Source organism: Entelurus aequoreus, linkage group LG06 (genome assembly GCF_033978785.1).
Source record: "Entelurus aequoreus isolate RoL-2023_Sb linkage group LG06, RoL_Eaeq_v1.1, whole genome shotgun sequence".
NCBI classification, from domain to species: Eukaryota; Metazoa; Chordata; class Actinopteri; order Syngnathiformes; family Syngnathidae; genus Entelurus; species Entelurus aequoreus.
The window spans coordinates 70,399,402-70,419,056 of record NC_084736.1 but is presented as its reverse complement, the minus strand read 5'-3'; the positions used below and the strand labels follow the sequence as shown (position 1 = coordinate 70,419,056).

At 39.1% G+C, this 19,655-nt stretch overlaps 2 protein-coding genes across 4 annotated transcripts in view; one reads left to right on the top strand and one right to left on the bottom strand.

Moving 5' to 3' along the window:
* LOC133652545 (NFU1 iron-sulfur cluster scaffold homolog, mitochondrial-like) overlaps nucleotides 1-19,655 on the top strand; it is a 34,639-nt gene that overhangs the window by 168 nt on the left and 14,816 nt on the right. The window contains exons 2-5 of one of the 3 annotated variants that reach the window (XR_009826591.1): nucleotides 43-292; nucleotides 2,681-2,761; nucleotides 4,890-5,177; nucleotides 5,285-10,296. Coding sequence is in view for 2 of the 3 variants with exons in the window: in XM_062051403.1 (XP_061907387.1) it covers nucleotides 43-292; nucleotides 2,681-2,761; nucleotides 4,890-5,098 (540 nt within the window). In the remaining variant the exon portion in view is untranslated. Of the gene's footprint in view, nucleotides 1-42; nucleotides 293-2,680; nucleotides 2,762-4,889; nucleotides 5,178-5,284; nucleotides 10,297-17,970; nucleotides 18,095-19,655 lie in introns of those variants that run through there. The other 2 variants (XM_062051403.1, XM_062051404.1) reach the window with 2 other exon arrangements.
* lg06h9orf78 (linkage group 06 C9orf78 homolog) lies at nucleotides 10,747-17,996 on the bottom strand. Its single transcript, XM_062051406.1, has 9 exons — nucleotides 17,819-17,996; nucleotides 17,577-17,636; nucleotides 17,429-17,480; nucleotides 14,677-14,747; nucleotides 14,532-14,609; nucleotides 12,514-12,711; nucleotides 12,301-12,437; nucleotides 12,131-12,235; nucleotides 10,747-11,823 (listed from the first exon to the last, which is right to left on the bottom strand). Exons 1-9 carry the CDS (start codon nucleotides 17,893-17,895, stop codon nucleotides 11,726-11,728), a joined length of 876 nt encoding a protein of 291 aa, XP_061907390.1. The 5' UTR covers nucleotides 17,896-17,996; the 3' UTR covers nucleotides 10,747-11,725.

Sequence of the window (19,655 nt, the reverse complement as noted above, 5' to 3'; positions counted from 1 at the left end):
AGAATTACTGACACCAGACGTGTTCGTATTGTTTCCTTACAGGATTCCCCGTGCTGCTAGCCTGTTATGCTACATAGTGCCGCTTCTTGTTGTGTTCGTCTTTCCAGTCACTATCAATGGACGACTTCGTCTAGGGTTGTCTAACATTATTTACCGTTACTTGAGAGCAATGGCGACCCAGAGAGCACTTCCTCAGAGTAAAGAAACTCTTCTTCAGAGCTACAACCAGAGACTTAAAGATGACATCAGGTCCATCCAGGACAACTTCACCGAAATTATCAAAACGGCAAAGGTACTGTGTGTAACTCTCCTTCATACCGTGACTATGGATGCCACTGAGTCTGTTTTAGGGTTACAAAGACAAAAAATACTTGTACAGTAGTTATAATTTAAATACAATGATGGCCATTAGGAGCAAGTTGTGTTGTTTCACACTACGCACACAAGACTTCCTGTTCAGTGCAAAGTAAGCTTCAAAATAAAAGCATGGTAGTATTATCCAGGCTTCTACCACACCTGGTAGAAGCTATGCATCATTACTTCTGTTAAGCAAAGATAAACCTAGTTGTTTGTGTTTTTATTAGAGAATGATGACTTCATTAGCATTGAATCTTTCACACAACTAAATGGTAAATGGGTTATACTTGTATAGTGCTTTTCTACCTTCAAGGTACCGTATTTTCCTCACTATAAGGCGCACCTAAAAACCTCCAATTTTCTCAAAAGCTGACAGTGCGCCTTATAATCCGGTGCGCCTTATATATGGACCAATATTGAGCCACAAGAGGTCTCACAACTACTGTAAGCAGCCGCCGACTTCATTTTCCCCCGTAGAAGAAGAAGCGTGCGGTGCATGCTGGGATATATGACTGCGCGAGGCGTGCCGTTTCATTTCCATTTGTGTGTTTATGTAAAGACCCCAAAATGGCTTCTATTAAGAGACACGCTTACGACGCAGAGTTTAAACTTAAGGTGATCAGTCACGCAGTAGAACACGGGAATAGAGCAGCAGCGAGAGAATTTAACATTAACGAATCAATGGTGCGGAAATGGAGGAAGCAACAAGATGACCTGTGCCAAGTAAAGAAGACTGACCTATCTGACTGTTTTGTTGACATTCCCTTTAGTGCAGCTCCATCTAATGGATGCATAACGTAACCCCAGCCTCTACTGTAACGTCTATTCTATGCGCCTTATAATGCGGTGCGCCTTATAAGGCTGGTGCGCCTTATATATGAACAAAGTTTTAAAATAGGCCATTCATTGTAGGTGCGCCTTACAATGCGGTGCGCCTTTATAGTGCGGAAAATACGGTACCCAAAGCGCTTTGACACTATTTCCACATTCACCCATTCTCAATGAAGACTCACTGGTGGCGGGAGCTGCCATGCAAGGCCCTAACCACGACCCATCAGGAGCAAGGTTGAAGTGTCTTGCTCAAGGACACAACGAACGTGACGAGGTTGGTAGAAGGTGGGGATTGAACCAGCAACCCTCAGGTTGCTGGCACGGCCACTCTCCCAACTGCGCCACGCCGTCCCCCGTCAACAAATTATATGTTGATCAGAATCAGAAACACTATAATAATCCCCGAGGGGAAATTAAGATTCAACGCACAATCGCGTTCAAAAGCAGACAAACTTTACAGGGAGACAGAACAGGATCGCTGACGGGTTTGGCAACTTCCGGCGGGGAGAAAAAAATAAAAAATTCTGTCTAAGCCTGGGCCCTTGGAGAGGGGTCCAGACTGAGGCTAAGGAAAACAACCTCATAGCCATAGCACACATAAACATGTGTGTAAGAGGGAAACATCGAAAAACACAAAGGACATTAAAAGAGCAGAGCTGATGCAACCAGCCACATCTACACGCAGCCACAAAAGTAAAACAACAACAAAAAAACATATACACTGTGGTGGCCTCTGCGGTGTTCCACGCCATCGTCTGCTGGGGTGGGGGGGAGCATGGCCAGAGACAGGAGCAGACCCAACAAAGCAACCAAGAGAGCTGACTCCACCCTCGGCCACCCACCAACTCTCAACCAGTGTCCAGTCTGCATGGATGAGCGAGGATACATCCAAGGAGACCGAGGTGTCCGATACCTGCTCATTCAGCCAAGACACTGTGAAGCTTGTCCGTCCCGGCGCTCAGCGCCAGCTCCGCAGCCCTGTCTCTTCATCCGCATCTCCTCCAGTCTCTCCAAACGGACTCTGGTGTGGCAGAGACCCCGGGAGGCAGATCCAGAAGTTCACAAAAAAGCACCGCAGAAGTCACGAAAGTGCCACCCCTTGTCACACAGTCCCAGATGTCGGTACATGTTAAAGTAATGCGATTTTTACCAACCTTTACTAGAAGAAGAAAATACAATATTGTAATTGGCTTATTTCAATTTTTTTTTCTTCATTTTAAATAATGAGGTAGATGATGTGAAGACTAAAGAGAGGAAAGGAAGGGTGTCTTGTCTTCCAGAGAAGACGGAGTGAAAAGTAGTTATTAATGCTTCTTTAAATAAGGAATGAATTCATGAAGCACATGATGGAAATAAACACACCAGCAGTTGAACACCACTTTCATTCTGTACTGGTGATCCTGTCTTCTTTCCTTGCACACACTAAAATAAGTGTTTTAATGTGTACCGTAACATGTTGTCATTTGATTTTTTTCCCCATTTGTTCATCAAGATAGAGGATGAGACGCAGGTTTCTCGAGCAACTCAATCCGAGCAGGACCATTATGAGATGCATGTACGAGCAGCTCACATCGTAAGTGGGAGCACACAACACAAGAACAGAACAAGCAAAATTTGATGTGCCTTGAAAGAGGAACTGCACTTTTTTGGAATTGTCTATCATTCACGATCCATATGTGAGACAAGAACACATTTCTTTCTTTTTTTATGCATTCTATTTTGTAATAAACAGCACGTAAGAGGTGGCTAACAATGGAAGTAGTGGGATTTGCTGTATTCCGCCTATAAAGCACGCGAACAATTTTATATACACGCTGTAAGTATATATGTAATGTAGTAACAGGCACAGTCATAATAACATGACATACGTCATTTCAAGCACAGGGCGGCACATTAATTTCACAGACGCATATCAACATTCGCTATTTCTACAACAAATGTTCCGATCCAGGGCCTTATATTTTTCAGCCTAAATATACCGAGGATGAGCTACAAGTTTTAGAAGCTGAGTGATGAGCAGATCCAGCAAGTAGCACTATTGCAACGTACTAAACAAGAAATGCAAACTGCAATCATCATAAAACAATCACTCACTGTACAATATCTGCTCTCCCTGGGATCCCAACTGATGGGATGTTCATATCTTCTTTGGCAGATCTTTAGCGCATGAAACAAAGTTGCGATGCCATCAACAAGCTACATTCACAGACAGTCCCATTAAAATGTATTTTTCAGCAGGTAGCGCCACATCTATATGTAGCAGTCTAGATTTATCATTACCGGTAATTATATGAAACGCATGAAATTTTGCAGCATTGCAATTTTCAAACCAGATTTAATTTTTTTTTTTTTAATCTACCCAATCCTGTGCACAGTTAATGTCACCCTCCACAAAGTCATGTTAGTGTAAATTGCATTTTCTCTTTGTTTCCCAATCACAGCAGAAGTCATTTAAGCATACATTTGCGCTAAAATGGGTCGCTTATGTACTTTTTTTAAATAAACTGAACAATCTTACAGTATGTTCTCAAATAATTGCACGTCATATTGTCAGTCCTGTTTCTTCTGTTCCAAATACCACGCTCTAAAAAGCATATGTACTACTAGTGGGCATGTTGAGTGTGATCTACTAAGACTGTGTGTAGAATTCATAACTGGTGCAGATCGCACTATTTAAATGAGGAATTTGCGAACACTCATTTACTGCACATTCATATTTTCCAACCTGTTTGTGATGTTGAACTAGCAGCATACATCTATAATCTGTAACACATTTTCTGCAATATAGAATCTTAGAGACTATTTTTAGCTCACTGACTATGCTCTGAAGGGAGGCGGCATACTTGCCAACCCTCCCGTTTTTAGCGGGAGAATCCCGGTATTCAGCGCCTCTCCCGACAACCTCCCGGCAGAGATTTTCTCCCGACAAACTCCCGGTATTCAGCCGGAGCTGGAGGCCACGCCCCCTCCAGCTCAATGCGGACCTGAGTGGGGACAGCCGTTCTCACGTCCGCTTTCCCAGCAGCTTGCCTGCCCAATGATGTCATAACATCTACGGCTTTTAGAGAGTAGAGTGCACAAGAAGGAGAGAGAGTTCTTGGTTTCTTATGTGGGTTTATTGTTAGGCAGTTTCATTAACGTCCTCCCAGCGCGGTAACAACACACAACAACAGCAGTCACGTTTAGTCTACCATAAAGCAGTTCGTCTGCCATAAACAGCAATGTTGTGACACTCTTAAACAGGACAATACTGCCACTTACTGGATAGCCTGCAGAACACTGAAATTCAAGTATGTCTTTTATTTATATGTATAATAAAATAAAAATAAAATATACATAGCTAGAATTCACTGAAAGTCAAGTATTTCATACATATATATTATATATACTGTATATATGAAATACTTGATTTGGTGAATTCTAGCTGTAAATATACTCTCCTCTTAACCACGCCCTTACCCACGCCCCAACCACGGGTTATCATGCTGTAGAACTGATAATTGTATTACAGTCATGTTAATATCCTGTATCCAGTATATTTGAATATAATACACGTACTCCACATCCCTTGTTAATATTACAATACATGTTTGTTTTAATCATTAATTGCCTTGTAATGGAAAATCTGTAGCTCAAGTCTAATCACAAATGCATTACTTTGTATGGCTGACATGCTGCAACATGTTTCGCTGCATCATCAGGTGCGTGCTGGCGAGTCCTTGATGAAACTGGTGTCGGACCTAAAGCAGTTTCTGATCCTGAATGACTTCCCTTCGGTGAACGACGCCATCAGCCTCCAGAACCAGCAGCTGCGCTTGGTGCAAGAGGAGTGCGACAAGAAGCTGACCTCGCTACGGGACGAGATCGCCATCGACCTGTACGAACTCGAAGAAGAATATTACTCCTCCAGGTACAAGTAGGCTCATACTCGCCACACACCCCCCCCATCCCGCCGCTGCCACCATCGTCATCATCATCCATCTGTTGCTGTGAGTGAGCGGTGAACACACACCATAGTAACATAGCGGCTCTACCCAAATATTCTCGTGCTTTATATGTTTACTGCTCTATGAAATGTTTCATTTGCTCAACTTAGACCAAAGTGGAGCTTTCCAAAGAGTGAACAGACTACCAGAAGGATATTTTCAGCTCTGAAAATATGAGAGCAAAGCAAGTACTGTACGTCTCAACATTTGGCGGAAAAGGTCATGTTTTAAATACATTATTATCATTAAACTAGACGGTAAAAGTATGTTTATTTATGGACAAATGTGTCGTTGATCGGAAAATGCAGAGTCCCCTGGATCACTAAACATCATTTGTTTAAGGCAATTACTGCTCTTAAAGGAACACTGCACTTTTAAAAAAATTCTGCCCACAATCCTTATGTGGGACAAGAACACACGTCTTTCTCTTTTTTGTGTATTCTAAATTGTAAAATACGGCTAACACTAGACGGCTAACAATGTAGCTAATGGGGGAGTCTATAAAGCCCTTTCAAAAAAACGCCAACAAAAGAGCATTTACTGTTACCTGCATTATTATAAGAGCTTACGGCAATTAACTACTTTTAGCAGCGCCTTGATCATGAGAGGTAACTAGCTGATTCACCACCTCTTAGTTGGTCAAATTTAATTCTAGATTGTAAATCAGGGGTCCCCAAACTTTTTGACTCGGGGGGCCGCATTGGGTTAAAAAAAATCATATATATATATACATATATACACATATACATATATATTCCGAGCACAATGATTTCACATTATCGATGGGAGAATGCATTTTTAGACAATATGATTTGCTTAAAAAGCACCGAGAGTAACAAGTGGTAGAAAATGGATTAAAAAAAATAATCATTTAAAAAAATATATATATATAATTTATTTATTTTTAACTTGGGACTTCCCGGCCTGCGGGCCGTAGTTTGGGGACCCCTGTTCTAAATCATGCCTCTCACTTGTATTGTAGAAGGTTGTGGCCATAAACCGAGAAGTTGGGAAACTTTGAAATTCAATTTTGTCCAGAAGACATAAGGAAGATGCAATAATATGCTTGTTTTCTCCCACTTTTTTTTTTTTTTTTTTTACAATAAGAGAGAATTATGATGAATTCATCATCTGAACGGAGAATTCAAGTCTTGTGCTGAAAGACTTAAACATCCCATCAGTCGGCATTTTAGTGAGAGCGGCCATTGTTCAGTAAGTGATAGTTTTATTATGTTCGTAATTTGTATTTCTTGTTTAGCACTTAGCAATCAGTGTTACCTGATACTTAGTGTTTCACTAAAGCTAGAACTGCTTATCACACAGCTTATAAAACATATAGCTCATCATCCTTATTATTCAGGCTTGAAATATAAGGTTCTGGATCATCATTTGTTCCAAAATAGTCTTTAATGGCTCTCATGAAGTCTGCCATGGTTGCTTGTATTTGTTATTGTTAAAGGAATTGGCGAACGTTGTGATGCGTCTGTAAAATCAATGTGTCGCCAAAATGCTTACAATGACCAAAATACATAAATATTACATGTTATTATGAAAGTGCAGTTCCCCTTTAAATGAAATGTATACTACAACATAAAATGCACACAATGACCATTTTATTTGGTACACAGTGGGGCATCCTGTATCGATCCGTCGTGGTGAAGAAGGAGCTGAGCCGGAAGGCAAAGCTCTCAATTTACCGGTCGATCTACGTTCCCATCCTCACCTATGGTCATGAGCTTTGGGTTATGACCGAAAAGACAAGCTCACGGGTAAAGGCGGAGGAAATTAGTTTCCTCCGTCGGGTGGCGGGGCTCTCCCTTAGAGATAGGGTGAGAAGCTCTGTCATCCGGGAGGAGCTCAAAGTAAAGCCGCTGCTCCTCCACATCGAGAGGAGCCAGATGAGGTGGTTCTGGCATCTGGTCAGGATGCCACCCGGACGCCTCCCTAGGGAGGTGTTTAGGGCACGTCCGACGGGTAGGAGGCCACAGGAAAGACACAGGAGACGTTGTGAAGATTTTGTCTCCCGGCTGGCCTAGGAACGCCTTGGGATCCCCCGTGAGGAGCTGGACCAAGTGGCTGGGGAGAGGGAAGTATGGCCTTCCCTGCTTAGGCTGCTGCCCTCGCGACCTGACCTCGGATAAGCGGAATAAGATGGATGGGTCATTTTTAGTTAGAAACCCCTTTTGCCTCTGATATATTTGTCCTTTGGAGCACATCACATCTGTTGAATGGCGACTGTAGTAAACTATTTGAGGGCTGGAAACTCAAAACGGTTCAATGACCATCTTCACTATGTCACATTTTGTGTTGAACAATCCAGAGCGTCGTCAGCTTCCCCACAACTCTGAACAGGGTTCTCGATGGATCCACACTTTTATCTTGTTGAATTCTCACCCTTTCATGTGAATGTGCAAAGGATCAAGGAACTTGTCATATCAGCACACCTGATAGCCTGATGGCACAAAATGTAGGTCTTAGATTTAGCCCATGGTTACCACAAGAATGATAGTTTAGCCCATGATTACCACAAGAATGATAGTATGTAAATATTTTTTGAATATACATGGATATAAATAGAGTAAGTTATAAATATCATCGACTAAAAGTAATAGACTGACTCAAAATGGTGAGACCAGGCATCAGTTTTCCTGTCTTATATTGTACAAATTATAGCTTCAATTTAAGAGTGTTGTTTTTTGTGGTTGTAGTCTCCGTCTTTAGGGCTCCTTGTGTTGTGTGGAAGTGTGCATTTAGGGTTGTGATCCACCTCCACAAGCCCGGGTAGTGTGACTAAAGGCGGACTACATTTTCGACTGTGTATTTATTATTAATTTGAAAATCGTATTTATTAGGGAAAACCTGCCAGCCAATTGCAATTTCATGCTTCCTTTTGAAATCCATAAAGGGGACCTATGGTATACTAATCTACATTTAAATCACTTCCCCGTGGGTTAGACAATATGTAATGGATATTCTTTGGTGTAAAGTATGCGTGAATTTTGCTCCTTCGTCACAAATTTTAACCTACTTTCTACGTAAGTCTGCAAGATGTTTGTGGAGGCGCTCCTAGATTACAAACCTAACCATGCCCCACTCTTTCCAAAGGTATCGTAATATATCTTTAGAAAATGGAGTTTAAATATATATCTTAAAGTCATCATTACTATTTTTTTCCAGACACTGTTGAAAATTAGCTTCATAAACAGCATATAGATTCAGTCGGTTACAACATTAGCTACACCTGCACACACGCTGATCAATTCAGAACTTCATAAGAAGTTGTTTTAACATTATCTCAGATTAGAGGAAAAAATTATTGTAGCCCACATTTTTTGTATTTCCTCATTGCCTGAAGCAGAAGAGGACGAGCTCCTCCCCCTCTGGCTGAGAGATTAATGTCCAAATAAGTACATCCACCTCGCTGTGACGTCACAACGTTGCCAGACTGTAAAACCCCGCAAACAGAGGCATCCAAAACTGCGTGCAAGCTCACGCCAAAAAGCATGAACCTTATGATTTGACGTTTTGGCATTTTTTTACACAACTATCCAACACTGTAACAAGATATATAAGTCAGAAATGGCTAACTTCATCGTAAGTGCCCTTTAAACACAAGAGTGAGACAGTTTTGTTAAACATTGTGTTCCCTTACTGTGCCAAAAATGAACAGCACCATTTGGCCTTAATGCCAGGGTACAGGTCATCCGGAAACTGCCCAAAGATACTGTAAGTGTGCCAAGCTTCAAAAAGACATAAGGCTGTAATTTATGCCAAAGGTGCATCAACAAAGTATAGAGCAAAGGCTGTGAATACATGTACATGTGATTTATTTATACTTAATACATTTGCAAAAAAAAACTTTTCACATTGTTATTATGGGGTATTGTGTGTAGAAATTTGAGGGCAAAAATTAATTTATTCCATTTTGGAATAAGGCTGTCACATAACAAAATGTGTGTTGTGAAAACTTTCCGGATGCACTGTATGTACAGTACAGGCCAAAAGTTTGGACACACCTTCTCATTCACAACACAACTGATGGTCCCAACCCCATTGATAAAGCCAGAAATTCCACTAATCAACCCATAAGGCACACCTGTGAAGTGAAAACCATTTCAGGTGACTACCTCTTGAAGCCCATCGAGAGAATGCCAAGAGTGTGCAAAGCAGTAATCAGACTAAAGGGTGGCTATTTTGAAGAAACTAGAATATAAAACATGTTTTAGTTTTGATGCCTTCAGTGACAATCTACAATGTAAATAGTCATAAAAAATAAAGAAAACTTATTGAATGAAAAGGTGTGTCCAAAATTTTGGCCTGTACTGTACGTTTGAACCATGAGAATGCAGTACCGTTACATCCCTATTAAATGAAACCATAAAAGTCCCTTTAATCGCTTGTCTTTACCAACGTGGTCTTCTGTTTAAACTTCAATAGATCATGTAGATCAGGTGTACTTCTCAATGCAGGGTGAAGTGGTATTGTGAGTACATATTAAACCCAGCAGAGGTTCAACATGTGTGCCTAATTAAGTGGCCATTGTATATCAGATTTTTTAATTATTTCTCTGAATAATGCATCAAATGAGTGAGATTTTGAGGGACTGTTTCAGTTTGTTGATTTGAGGTCAAATCTGAAGTGGTGAGTAGATTTTTAGTAATGCGGTTTTAGCTAAACAATGACTTTTATGCTTGTGACTCAGGTGCTCAAAAATAAACATTAAAACTTTCACATGGTTGAAGACGTGTGCCAATGTTTCCAACAAATCAATGATTAAAGAAGTTAACCTCAGGGGAAACACTCAGTTTGTGTTCTTCTATGAGAAAGCATTGATGTGTGTTGGGGTGCCGGGTGTCACATGCTGCATTTGCTCTGCTTTCCCTTCCATCATCAACTAATCATCTTAAAGCGTTGATCGCCATTGACTTTAAGTTCATCAGCAGCTGTCGTCTTCCAGTTTCTGGTGCTTTGTTGCTTAACTCTCCACGCTTGTCTCTGACTGACTGATCGAGCTCTCGTAGGCGAATGATTGTGCTCATTCTGACTCGCCGCTTTTGTCTGCTCCTCTTCTGCTACGCTCTACCTCTGCTGCGCTGATTCTTTGCCTGCCGCTGGCGCTGCGCCCCTCAAAGCTACAACCAGTGGGATAGCGTTGACCTGCCCTTGTGTGAGGCATACCGGCGACGGGACAGTTGGGCCTCCCAAGGCAGCAGCTGCAGCTCTAGCCAGGGCGAGCAAGAGGACACGGACGGTGGACCCTCCGCACAGGACGCCAACCCGCAACACCACCTCAACGGAAACGCAGGCACCGGCCATATCGAGAAGTCATGAACTTAGGAGCATGGAATTGTGCACGAATACCATCAGATTGTGTCAGTGTTAAAATGATGCTGATTGCTGTCAAATCATTTGTTTTACTAAACCAGCATTGAAATAGCCCAAAAGAAAAGTGGTTATACTGAGCTTTAGTTTTAAGTTTGCTATGTTAAGTTTGCATTATGGACCAAGTCATGTTTCATTTCTAATTAATTAAATCCATTTTTTTCTCCAACAAGAAAATGATGCAAATAAAAGGACAACTTAATTGTGGTTTCTGTTTTTTAATAGCTTCAATTAAAGTAGAACTTAAAAATATGTACATTATTTACAAAGCCCAACATGGTCATAGTAGCTCTGCAGCAGATTTATTCAGCTAAATTGTTTTGGGGGCCACATTTCCAAAAAGCTAAAGACCGGGAGAAATAAGACGCTGTCTTATTTTGCATATTCCAGCGTCCTCACAAAAGACACTTGATTTTGGTCTATTTACTCTGTCAGTGTTCTAGGAGCACTTGGCAGTTTTTAAGGACCTTCTGCAAAACATGTAGTCAAAGATCATCTCAGCAGTTTTTTAAGAATCCGCTGTAAAAATGTGAGTTCCTCAAAAGTTTTTGGAACTGAACCCGTGGACCACCAGTTGAAGAGCCCAAATGATGAAAAAGAGGGAACCTTGAGGAACACCACTAGTATAACTAAATAAGTTGGAAAAACAGCAACAGATTGCATCTAAAATAAACTACAGCAACACCTCAATAACAATAAATTGCACACAAAAAAATGTAACAGCCAAAAGTAGTGGACTTAAAGTTGAGGAACGCCTAAGTAAATCACAAGTTTGAACCCCAGTTTTCCGTTGGCTAGCAAGGTTAAAATGTCAACTCAAGGATCCGCCAATGTGTTTACACTGGTCCAAGTCCCTCTATTCAACAGGAGCACTCTTGTATTTTTAGGAATTTGCTGCAAAAAATGTTTGTCTCCCAAGTTTTGAACTGAACTCGGGGCGTGCTGGGGTGTCATTTCCGGGCTGGATTTGGCCCCCGGGCCACCATTTGAATAGTTCTGCTCTACAGCAAAGAGGCTGAAAGCCATCTATATCTAATACATGTTTTTGCAATTAAAACTATTATTGTTCGCTAATCTTCATGAACTTCCTAAATGGCTTTTTGTTTATGAGCGTGTCTCATGGTTTGGTGACAATAACAGGCTGGAAGCTTAAATCTCAGCGGCTCATCTTAATATCGGCGGTTCATCTTCTTGAACTTCTCGTAATGGTAGTCGTCAGTGGCCTTTTCATTATTTGGCCGTTTGCGGAAATTTGGTGCTGGCGTTGCTGCAATAAAAATGATATTAAAATACATAACTACTACCAACATATGTGTGAGAGACGTAACATCGGGGAATGAGAAGAGATTTTTATTTTGATTCTCCCTCTTTTAGCTTCTGGTAGTAGCCATACAACAGTCAGACTCATTTACATGTTTCTGAGCTCCTGTGTCAACACGTCCTGTGTGTATGCCAATATGCGTCTGACTGCCGTGCGGCTACTACCGGAAGCTAGAAGAGGGAGAAAACCACCTTCAAAGTAAAAGTCTCTTATTCCCTGACAATGTTACGTCACAGTGTGTGTGCACACTTACCCTCTGGGCCAGGTTTCTCTGTGTCTCCCACACGCAGAGGCCTTGCTTTGGGCTCTTCTCTGTGTCTGTGGTGTCTCTGAGGTGCATTAGCGTCCTCGCGATAGACTGTGGCAAGACATTAGCAGAGTGAGCAAGCTTTTTCTCCACTTATGCATAACGCTTAAACTTACAGCGGTTGTGTTGTACGTAGTTGACGGCGATGTTTGTGGGAACAAATGATGTTTCGTTGTCTTTTTTCTTGTTCCTTTGTTCCTGTATCAACTTGGCTTTGGCGTCCTCTGTCTGGATGATGTTTTTTATCTTTGCACTGGGATATAAATTGATATTAGTTTTATTTGTAATCATCTTAAGGATCTCACGGGTCATTCTAAGAGTCTACACACTCTATGCCGAGGTCGACCTCAGGGATCCCACTCAGCATCTGATTGGACAACATCTCTTCTGTCTTTTTGGCAGAGTTGACTCGGATGTTCTCAGGCAGCTCGTAGAGATGATCCTCTGCATTTTTCACCTTGACTTTTTGCACCTCCGCTTCCACGAGGCCTTTCTTTCTTCTTAGCTCTGTCTCAATATATTTCATCCTGATGGACAGAAATTGAGTCATTGAGTATCTGACCCCACATACCTAAATGTGTTACAATATATATTTTGTAAATTACATTCATTTATTTGCTGCGGGCCACCAAAATAGATTTGGCGTATACTCATAATATAATGCACCAGTCTGCCAAATAATAATAAGACTGAGCAGTAGGGATCAGTGCTGCCAACTTGGTATTACATTGAGTGATTAATCAGACCCTCTCAAAACCCATTTTTAAAAAGTGACTAGCAACAAATATAGTGTAGGAACTTGTAGATTTACGTCAAGAAAGGATTTTGAGGTCATGGTTAGTTAAATATACCGGTACTATGTTTTTCTAAGACTGCTAAGAAATTTTTTTTTGTCAAAAACTATACTTGATTTCAGATATTTACTATTGACTGAATTTGTTTGAATAAAAAAACAACAAAAAATTCATTTTTGCAAAAATAACTAAATCGATTCTATATCCTGCTGAGAACCGAACCGTTCTCCAAAGTAATGCAAAATGTCCATTGGGGCGGATACTAGTTTTCAGGAGAACCTTCAATTATTATGAACGTAAAGTAAAGTACGTGGTACTAAAACACTATCTTGTAAAAAATAAAATAAATAAATGTTTTATATATATATATATATATATATATATATATATATATATATATATACACATACATACATATACATACACACGCACATTTATACATATATTTCAGAAATTGAATCGGTTTTATATTTATTTTGATTAAAATAGTGATTTTTTTCTTGATATTTCATATATGACCAACAACATGTAAAATAATCCAACAGAAGCTGATATGGCAGACTATTTTTATTATTATTCTAAGAAAAATATCACACATTTTAGTACATAACTAAATATATAGCCACACAACAAATAAAGCTGCATTTGCATTGACTGTACGTGTCAAATATAGTTAAAAGTAGGGCTGCAACAACTAATCGATTAAATCGATTATAAAAATAGTTGGCGATTAATTTAGTCATTGATTTGTTGGATCTATGCTGTGCGCATGCACAGAGGCTTTCTATTTTTTTAATAAACCATTATAAACTGCAACATTTACAAACAGATGAGAAACAATAATCAAAATAAGTATGGTGCCAGTAAGCTGTTTTTTTTTCAATCAAATACTGGAAAGAATAGAAATGTAGTTTGTCTCTTTTATCCGATTATTAATCGAAGTAATAATCGACAGATTAATCGATTATCAAATTAGTTGTTAGTTGCAGCCCTAGTTAAAAGAGAATATTTTCAGCTGTGTGGGCTTTTCATCCATGGGATTGCACATAAATTTATTTTATTCCTTCACTTTTCAATGAACTACTGCAATCGACCTTATGCATCGATCCAGACATTAATTGTCTCTCACATCAGTCCCAATATTATTTTACTGTATTATTTTCTTTTGAATTAAAGTGTTTATACTTACCATAAACACATTAACACTTACAGTTCCAACTGAGGAAAGAAAGTCAGCCTTATCTGTCCCTAGTTGTTACGGTGAATCGTAGAATCAGCGCTCCATTGGTTATAAATAAGTTATGTCTATATTGTGATCCCAACTCTGAGTCTACATTCTCAGGAATTATTAAACTAACTCACATTGCTTAAATTACTGTTCATAAATAAATCTAAGTAAACATTTTATTATACAATCGAGCAACAATAATACAAAAAAAGTAACGTCTGTCTTAAAAATAAGCATCCTGACTTACGAGGGGATTTGAGATTAGATTGAAAACATTTATAAATGGCTATACATAGGAAGGCAGAGGTGATTATTGCATACGTACATGTCTGCATCTTCATCTCTTCTGTTTGTTTCGGCTGAAAATGAAGTGCCCAGATTGAGGTCTGTGTCCTCCTCTGTCCTGCAAAGACAAAATATGTTACAGACTACACCAATGTGTTAATTACAAAAAATATAACTTTACTTACATGTCCCGGTTGCGATCTTTGACTGTCTTCATGTCAACAACCCCTCCGGTTTTCAGTTTAAAAGGGTCATTCTGTACAATGAGAGACTGGTGTCATGGACAGCACAAAATAGACACAAAAACTCAATTGAACTACAGTGGTACCTCAACTTAAGAATGTTTTGAGGTAAGAGCGGTCTCTCGGCTAATTCTTATGCTTTAAGTTGCAAGCAAAAATCTGAGTTAGAAGCATCCCCGTCATTAGTGGCGAATGTCACAGTGATCCCTGTAAAATCCACCCTAAACATCTGGTCTTAGGCTATGTCTACACTAAGCCGGATAACCCCTTAATCGAATAATTATTTAGCCTAAGCCCCGTTTCAGCCACACTAAACTATCGTTTAAGGTTCCCCTCCTCTGACAATTTCTTACACGGGTGAGTGCGCCGTGTATTTCTTGAATCTACGGCTCTTAGCTTTATATGGACTCATTGATCGTTTACAAACTGAGTTCGGAGAGGAAGTGACGCCAGAAAGACCGCACCCCACACCGGAACATACTCGCTACCATTTGCTCAACATAAATTTGTTTTTTCCAACCTGGGTAAGGAAGAAAGTGGATGATATTCATTGAATTAAAGAAAGAAATCATCAAAACATGACCGCATGTGTAGCAGGCGGAGGGATTTGAGCGTATCACCGCTAGTCTGCGCCATACTGGAGGTGAATGAGTCCAACCCCAGCCAAGAATGTTAAAATAGTATCTATATGGCAGACATTAATATATGGAAAAGCTGCTGATGGTGTGTTTGACGGAGAAACCGCTGGAAGGAGATACCGTGGAAGTCAATCTCCAAGGTAAATGCTGTACATTATTACAATACTTCATACAACTCCTGTAATTGTTGGTAGAACATTCTATTGTAGTGTTTTTATGCAATATTTATTGTTCAAAAGTGTGTTTTTTTGTTGTTGTTTTTTAAATGTTACGTTTAAAATGTGTGCTGCTATGGCGGCCAAGCACCAATTAAATTGATTTCAATTCAATTTAGTGGGTGACAAATCTAGACTCCAAACATCCCAGGACAAACTAGTCAGATTACTTCTAGACCTCCACCCCAGATCACACCTCACTCCTACCCACTTCTCCAAAGTGGGCTGGCTCAAGGTGGAGGACAGAGTAAAACAACTTGCACTGAGCCTAGTCTATAAAATCTGCTACACCTCCCTGATACCGAAGTACATGTCAAACTACTTCCATAACCACAACACCAGGGGGAGCTCCACTAACCACGTTAAACCCAGATTCCGATCTAACAAAGGTCTTAACTCATTCTCCTTCTATGCCACATCAATATGGAATGCACTCCCAACAGGTGTAAAAGAAAGGGCATCTCTATCCTCCTTCAAAACCGCACTAAAAGAACACCTCCAGGCAACTTCAACCGTAAACTAACAAACTTCCTTTCACATCCTACCTTCCCGGATTGTAAATAATCAAATGTAAATAATCAAATGTATATACTTATTCTTATGCTCTCTGATCTCTATGCTCTCTGATCTCTATCTCTGTGTCTACTACTTGCTGTACATATCCTACCAAGTCAGTCCTACACGGTTCCAATGTCCATTTCTCTGATGATGCAATTGTTGATGACTGAAGTGTTGATATTAACCAAATCTAAATCCCCCACACCCCGGATTGTAAATAATGTAAATAATTCAATGTATATACTCTGATGATTATCTTGTGTGATGACTGTATTATGATGATAGTATATATATATGTATCATGAATCAATTTAAGTGGACCCCCTTAAACAAGTTGAAAAACTTATTCGGGTGTTACCATTTAGTGGTCAATTGTACGGAATATGTACTGTACTGTGCAATCTACTAATAAAAGTCTCAATCAATCAATCAAAACAACTCCTGTAATTGTTGGTAGAACATTCTATTGTAGAGTTTTTATACATTTATTACCCAAAAGTGTGTTTTTATTTTTAAAAATATGTTACGTTTAAAATGTGTGCTGCTATGGCGGCCAAGTACCAATTAAATTGATTTCAATTCAATTTAATGGGTGACGTTGATTTGAGATAAGTGTTTTGTCACAGAACGAACTAAACTCGTAAATTGAGGTACGACTGTACTTTGAAGACCGTTTATTTACGTGTACAGCTCCACTAATGGACATTGGAGTGTTACTTTCAAAGGCAAAATTAAAGTATTGCTAGAAACATAATTTTATATGAGACTTTATTATATGTATAGTACATGTTCCAAAAAGAAAAAAGCATAGAACACAGTATATTTAAATATACTAAATGTAAAAAAGGAAATAAATATTCAAAATAATCTAGTTTGGTTATGCCATCCTGAGCGCAATACAAGGTTGTAAAAGTTTCAACTACAATTCTAAATAAGATGTCCAAAGCAAACTGAAATCAAATACACACAGCTTAAAGATTGATCAATACCTATTTATGATGATTTATCAAAATATAAAAGAAATATACCTGAACAGAACGCTCATGATGGTTACACCAAAAAGTAACGCTATGAATCGCGTTTTTCCATGTTTTTGGGGTATTTTTATGCTATTTCCAAGCATCTCCTTTTTATTATCGTTGAATTTAAATGATCAAGCTAATGCATATCATATATGCATGCCCTAGTAAACAGACAAAAAAAGTCATTTATTTTGATTGTTACATTTTGAAGTATTTGTGCAGGTGGGTGCGAATGTACCCATTACCAGAGCTGTACACTTACATCAATCTCAGCTTCTGGTGGTAACTTTTCTCCAACTAATAAGGCAGTTACGCTGTGGAAAAACACACCATAGCAATAACGTGTTATCTTACACTTTACACGTTTTAAACGTCAACGCTTTCACGCCAGGAATACTTTCAAACGTTACCTGACTCCCTTCTGCCGTCGCCGCAGACTCTGCAGCTCTTTGGCCTCTTCTACTTTAGATCTTAACAAAACAAGAACATTAATAAACATGTTTGATTAGGTGGAAAATCAACTAAAAAACGTAGGATGTGTAAATTATGACGAGTAAATATGGACATATTAACAGCCACGAAAGAATTACGGAGCAATTAGCTAGCAAGAGGCTAGTCTCATTTTGGTGCAAACGCTGATTAAATGTTTTACCTGACTTCTTGAGTTGTTTCGTCTTCTTCCACATCCGAAGAATCCTTTCTCCTTCTAAAACTCCTGCAGGAAGGCATTTTAAAGCAGCTTTATTTGTCATGCGTCTTTACATGGGCGAGCGAGTGCGTCGCACACTCTTGCTAGGTGGGGAGACGATTTATTAGGGCGCACAATAACAGTGCGTCACTTCCGGTCTCTCTCGGTTACCAAAACAAACATGGCGGGTACCAGGCAGTTCGGCAGTTTGTTGGCTGTTTCGGCGAGACTTCTACGTCCGTAAGTTTGTATTTGTCATCGGTCATGACTTTGCTATTGCTGTAATTTTAAACGCATTGTTGCATAAGCCTTAAATGTTTCCCAACTATGGTTAGTTTTAGCGAGCATGCAATACCCGCATGTTGTATTAAGTAAGTGTTGACGCAGATTAATGAAATGAGGTACTTGATAACCATATAAACCATCTATCTACCTGATTAACGTTGTATAAATAATGTTTAATTGTGTATTTTTCAACCACTAAATATTGCAAACAAGAATGCGACGCATGTCATGACTTTGGAAAGCAAACTCGAACACTTATTGTACTACTTTTTAGCTTTTATTTAGTGCATGTATTGACCTTTTTGAGGATATCATGCTGATATCGGTATAGGTTCGACACCAATGTGATGTTATTACGTTTTCCTTCTGTTTAATTTGACAAATAGCTGGGTTGTATTTTCAATTATATTGTATACTAGGGCTGCGAATCTTTGGGTGTCCCACGATTCAATTCAATATCAATTCTTGGAGTCACGATTTGATTCAAAATCGTTTGATTTTTTTCGATTCAACGCGATTCTCGATTCAAAAACGATATTTTCCCGATTCAAAACGATTCTCAATTCATTTAATACATTGGATTTCAGCAGGATCTACCCCGACTTAAACAAGTTGAAAAACGTATTCGGGTGTTACCTTTTAGTGGTCAATTGTACGGAATATGTACTTCACTGTGCAACCTACTAATAAAAGTCTCAATCAATCAAAAAAAGTCTGCTGACATGCAAGCAGAGTAGTAGATTTTTGTAAAAAGCTTTTATAATTGTAAAGGACAATGTTTTATCAACTGATTGCAATAATGTACATTTGTTTTAACTATTAAATGAACCAAAAATATGACTTATTTTATCTTTGTGAAAATATTGGACTAAGTGTGTTGTCAAGCTTATGAGATGCGATGCAAGTGTAAGCCACTGTGACACTATTGTTCTTTTTTTTTTATTTTTATAAATGTCTAATGATAATGTCAATGAGGGATTTTTAATCACTGCTATGTTGAAATTGTAACTAATATTGATACTGTTGTTGATAATATTCATTTTTGTTTCACTACTTTTGGTTTGTTCTGTGTCGTGTTTGTGTCTCCTCTCAATTGCTCTGTTTATTGCAGTTCTGAGTGTTGCTGAGCCGGGTTTGGTTTTGGAATTGGATTGCATTGTTATGGTATTGCTGTGTATTGGTTTGTTGGATTGATTAATTTAAAAAAATAAATACATTTAAAAAAGAAGAAAAATAAAATAAATAAAAAATCGATTTTTTTAAAAATGAGAATTGATTCTGAATCGCACAACGTGAGAATCGCGATTCGAATCGATTTTTTCCCACACCCCTATTGTATACATTACATTATTTTGTTTACACACCCAGGGAATAAGTCATTGAACACAGGAATGCTTTGGGATTTTAATAAGAGACAATAGTAGTTTTTGTTTGTTTGTTTAATTGTTTTGCTCAAACAATTGAATGTAATAAATGGAAATAAGGCAACATACAGACGTATATTCAGACATACAGT

Bases quoted from the DNA above. Each gene is read 5' to 3' on its own strand.
- lg06h9orf78 (XM_062051406.1), bottom strand. From the start codon at position 17,895: ATGCCTTCCTGCAGGAGTTTTAGAAGGAGAAAGGATTCTTCGGATGTG. The intron at 17,481-17,576 runs GTAACGTTTGAA...GTTTTTCCACAG, and splicing joins CGACGGCAGAAGGGAGTCAG to CGTAACTGCCTTATTAGTTG. The intron at 14,748-17,428 runs GTAAGTGTACAG...CTCATTGTACAG, and splicing joins CACCAGAAGCTGAGATTGAT to AATGACCCTTTTAAACTGAA.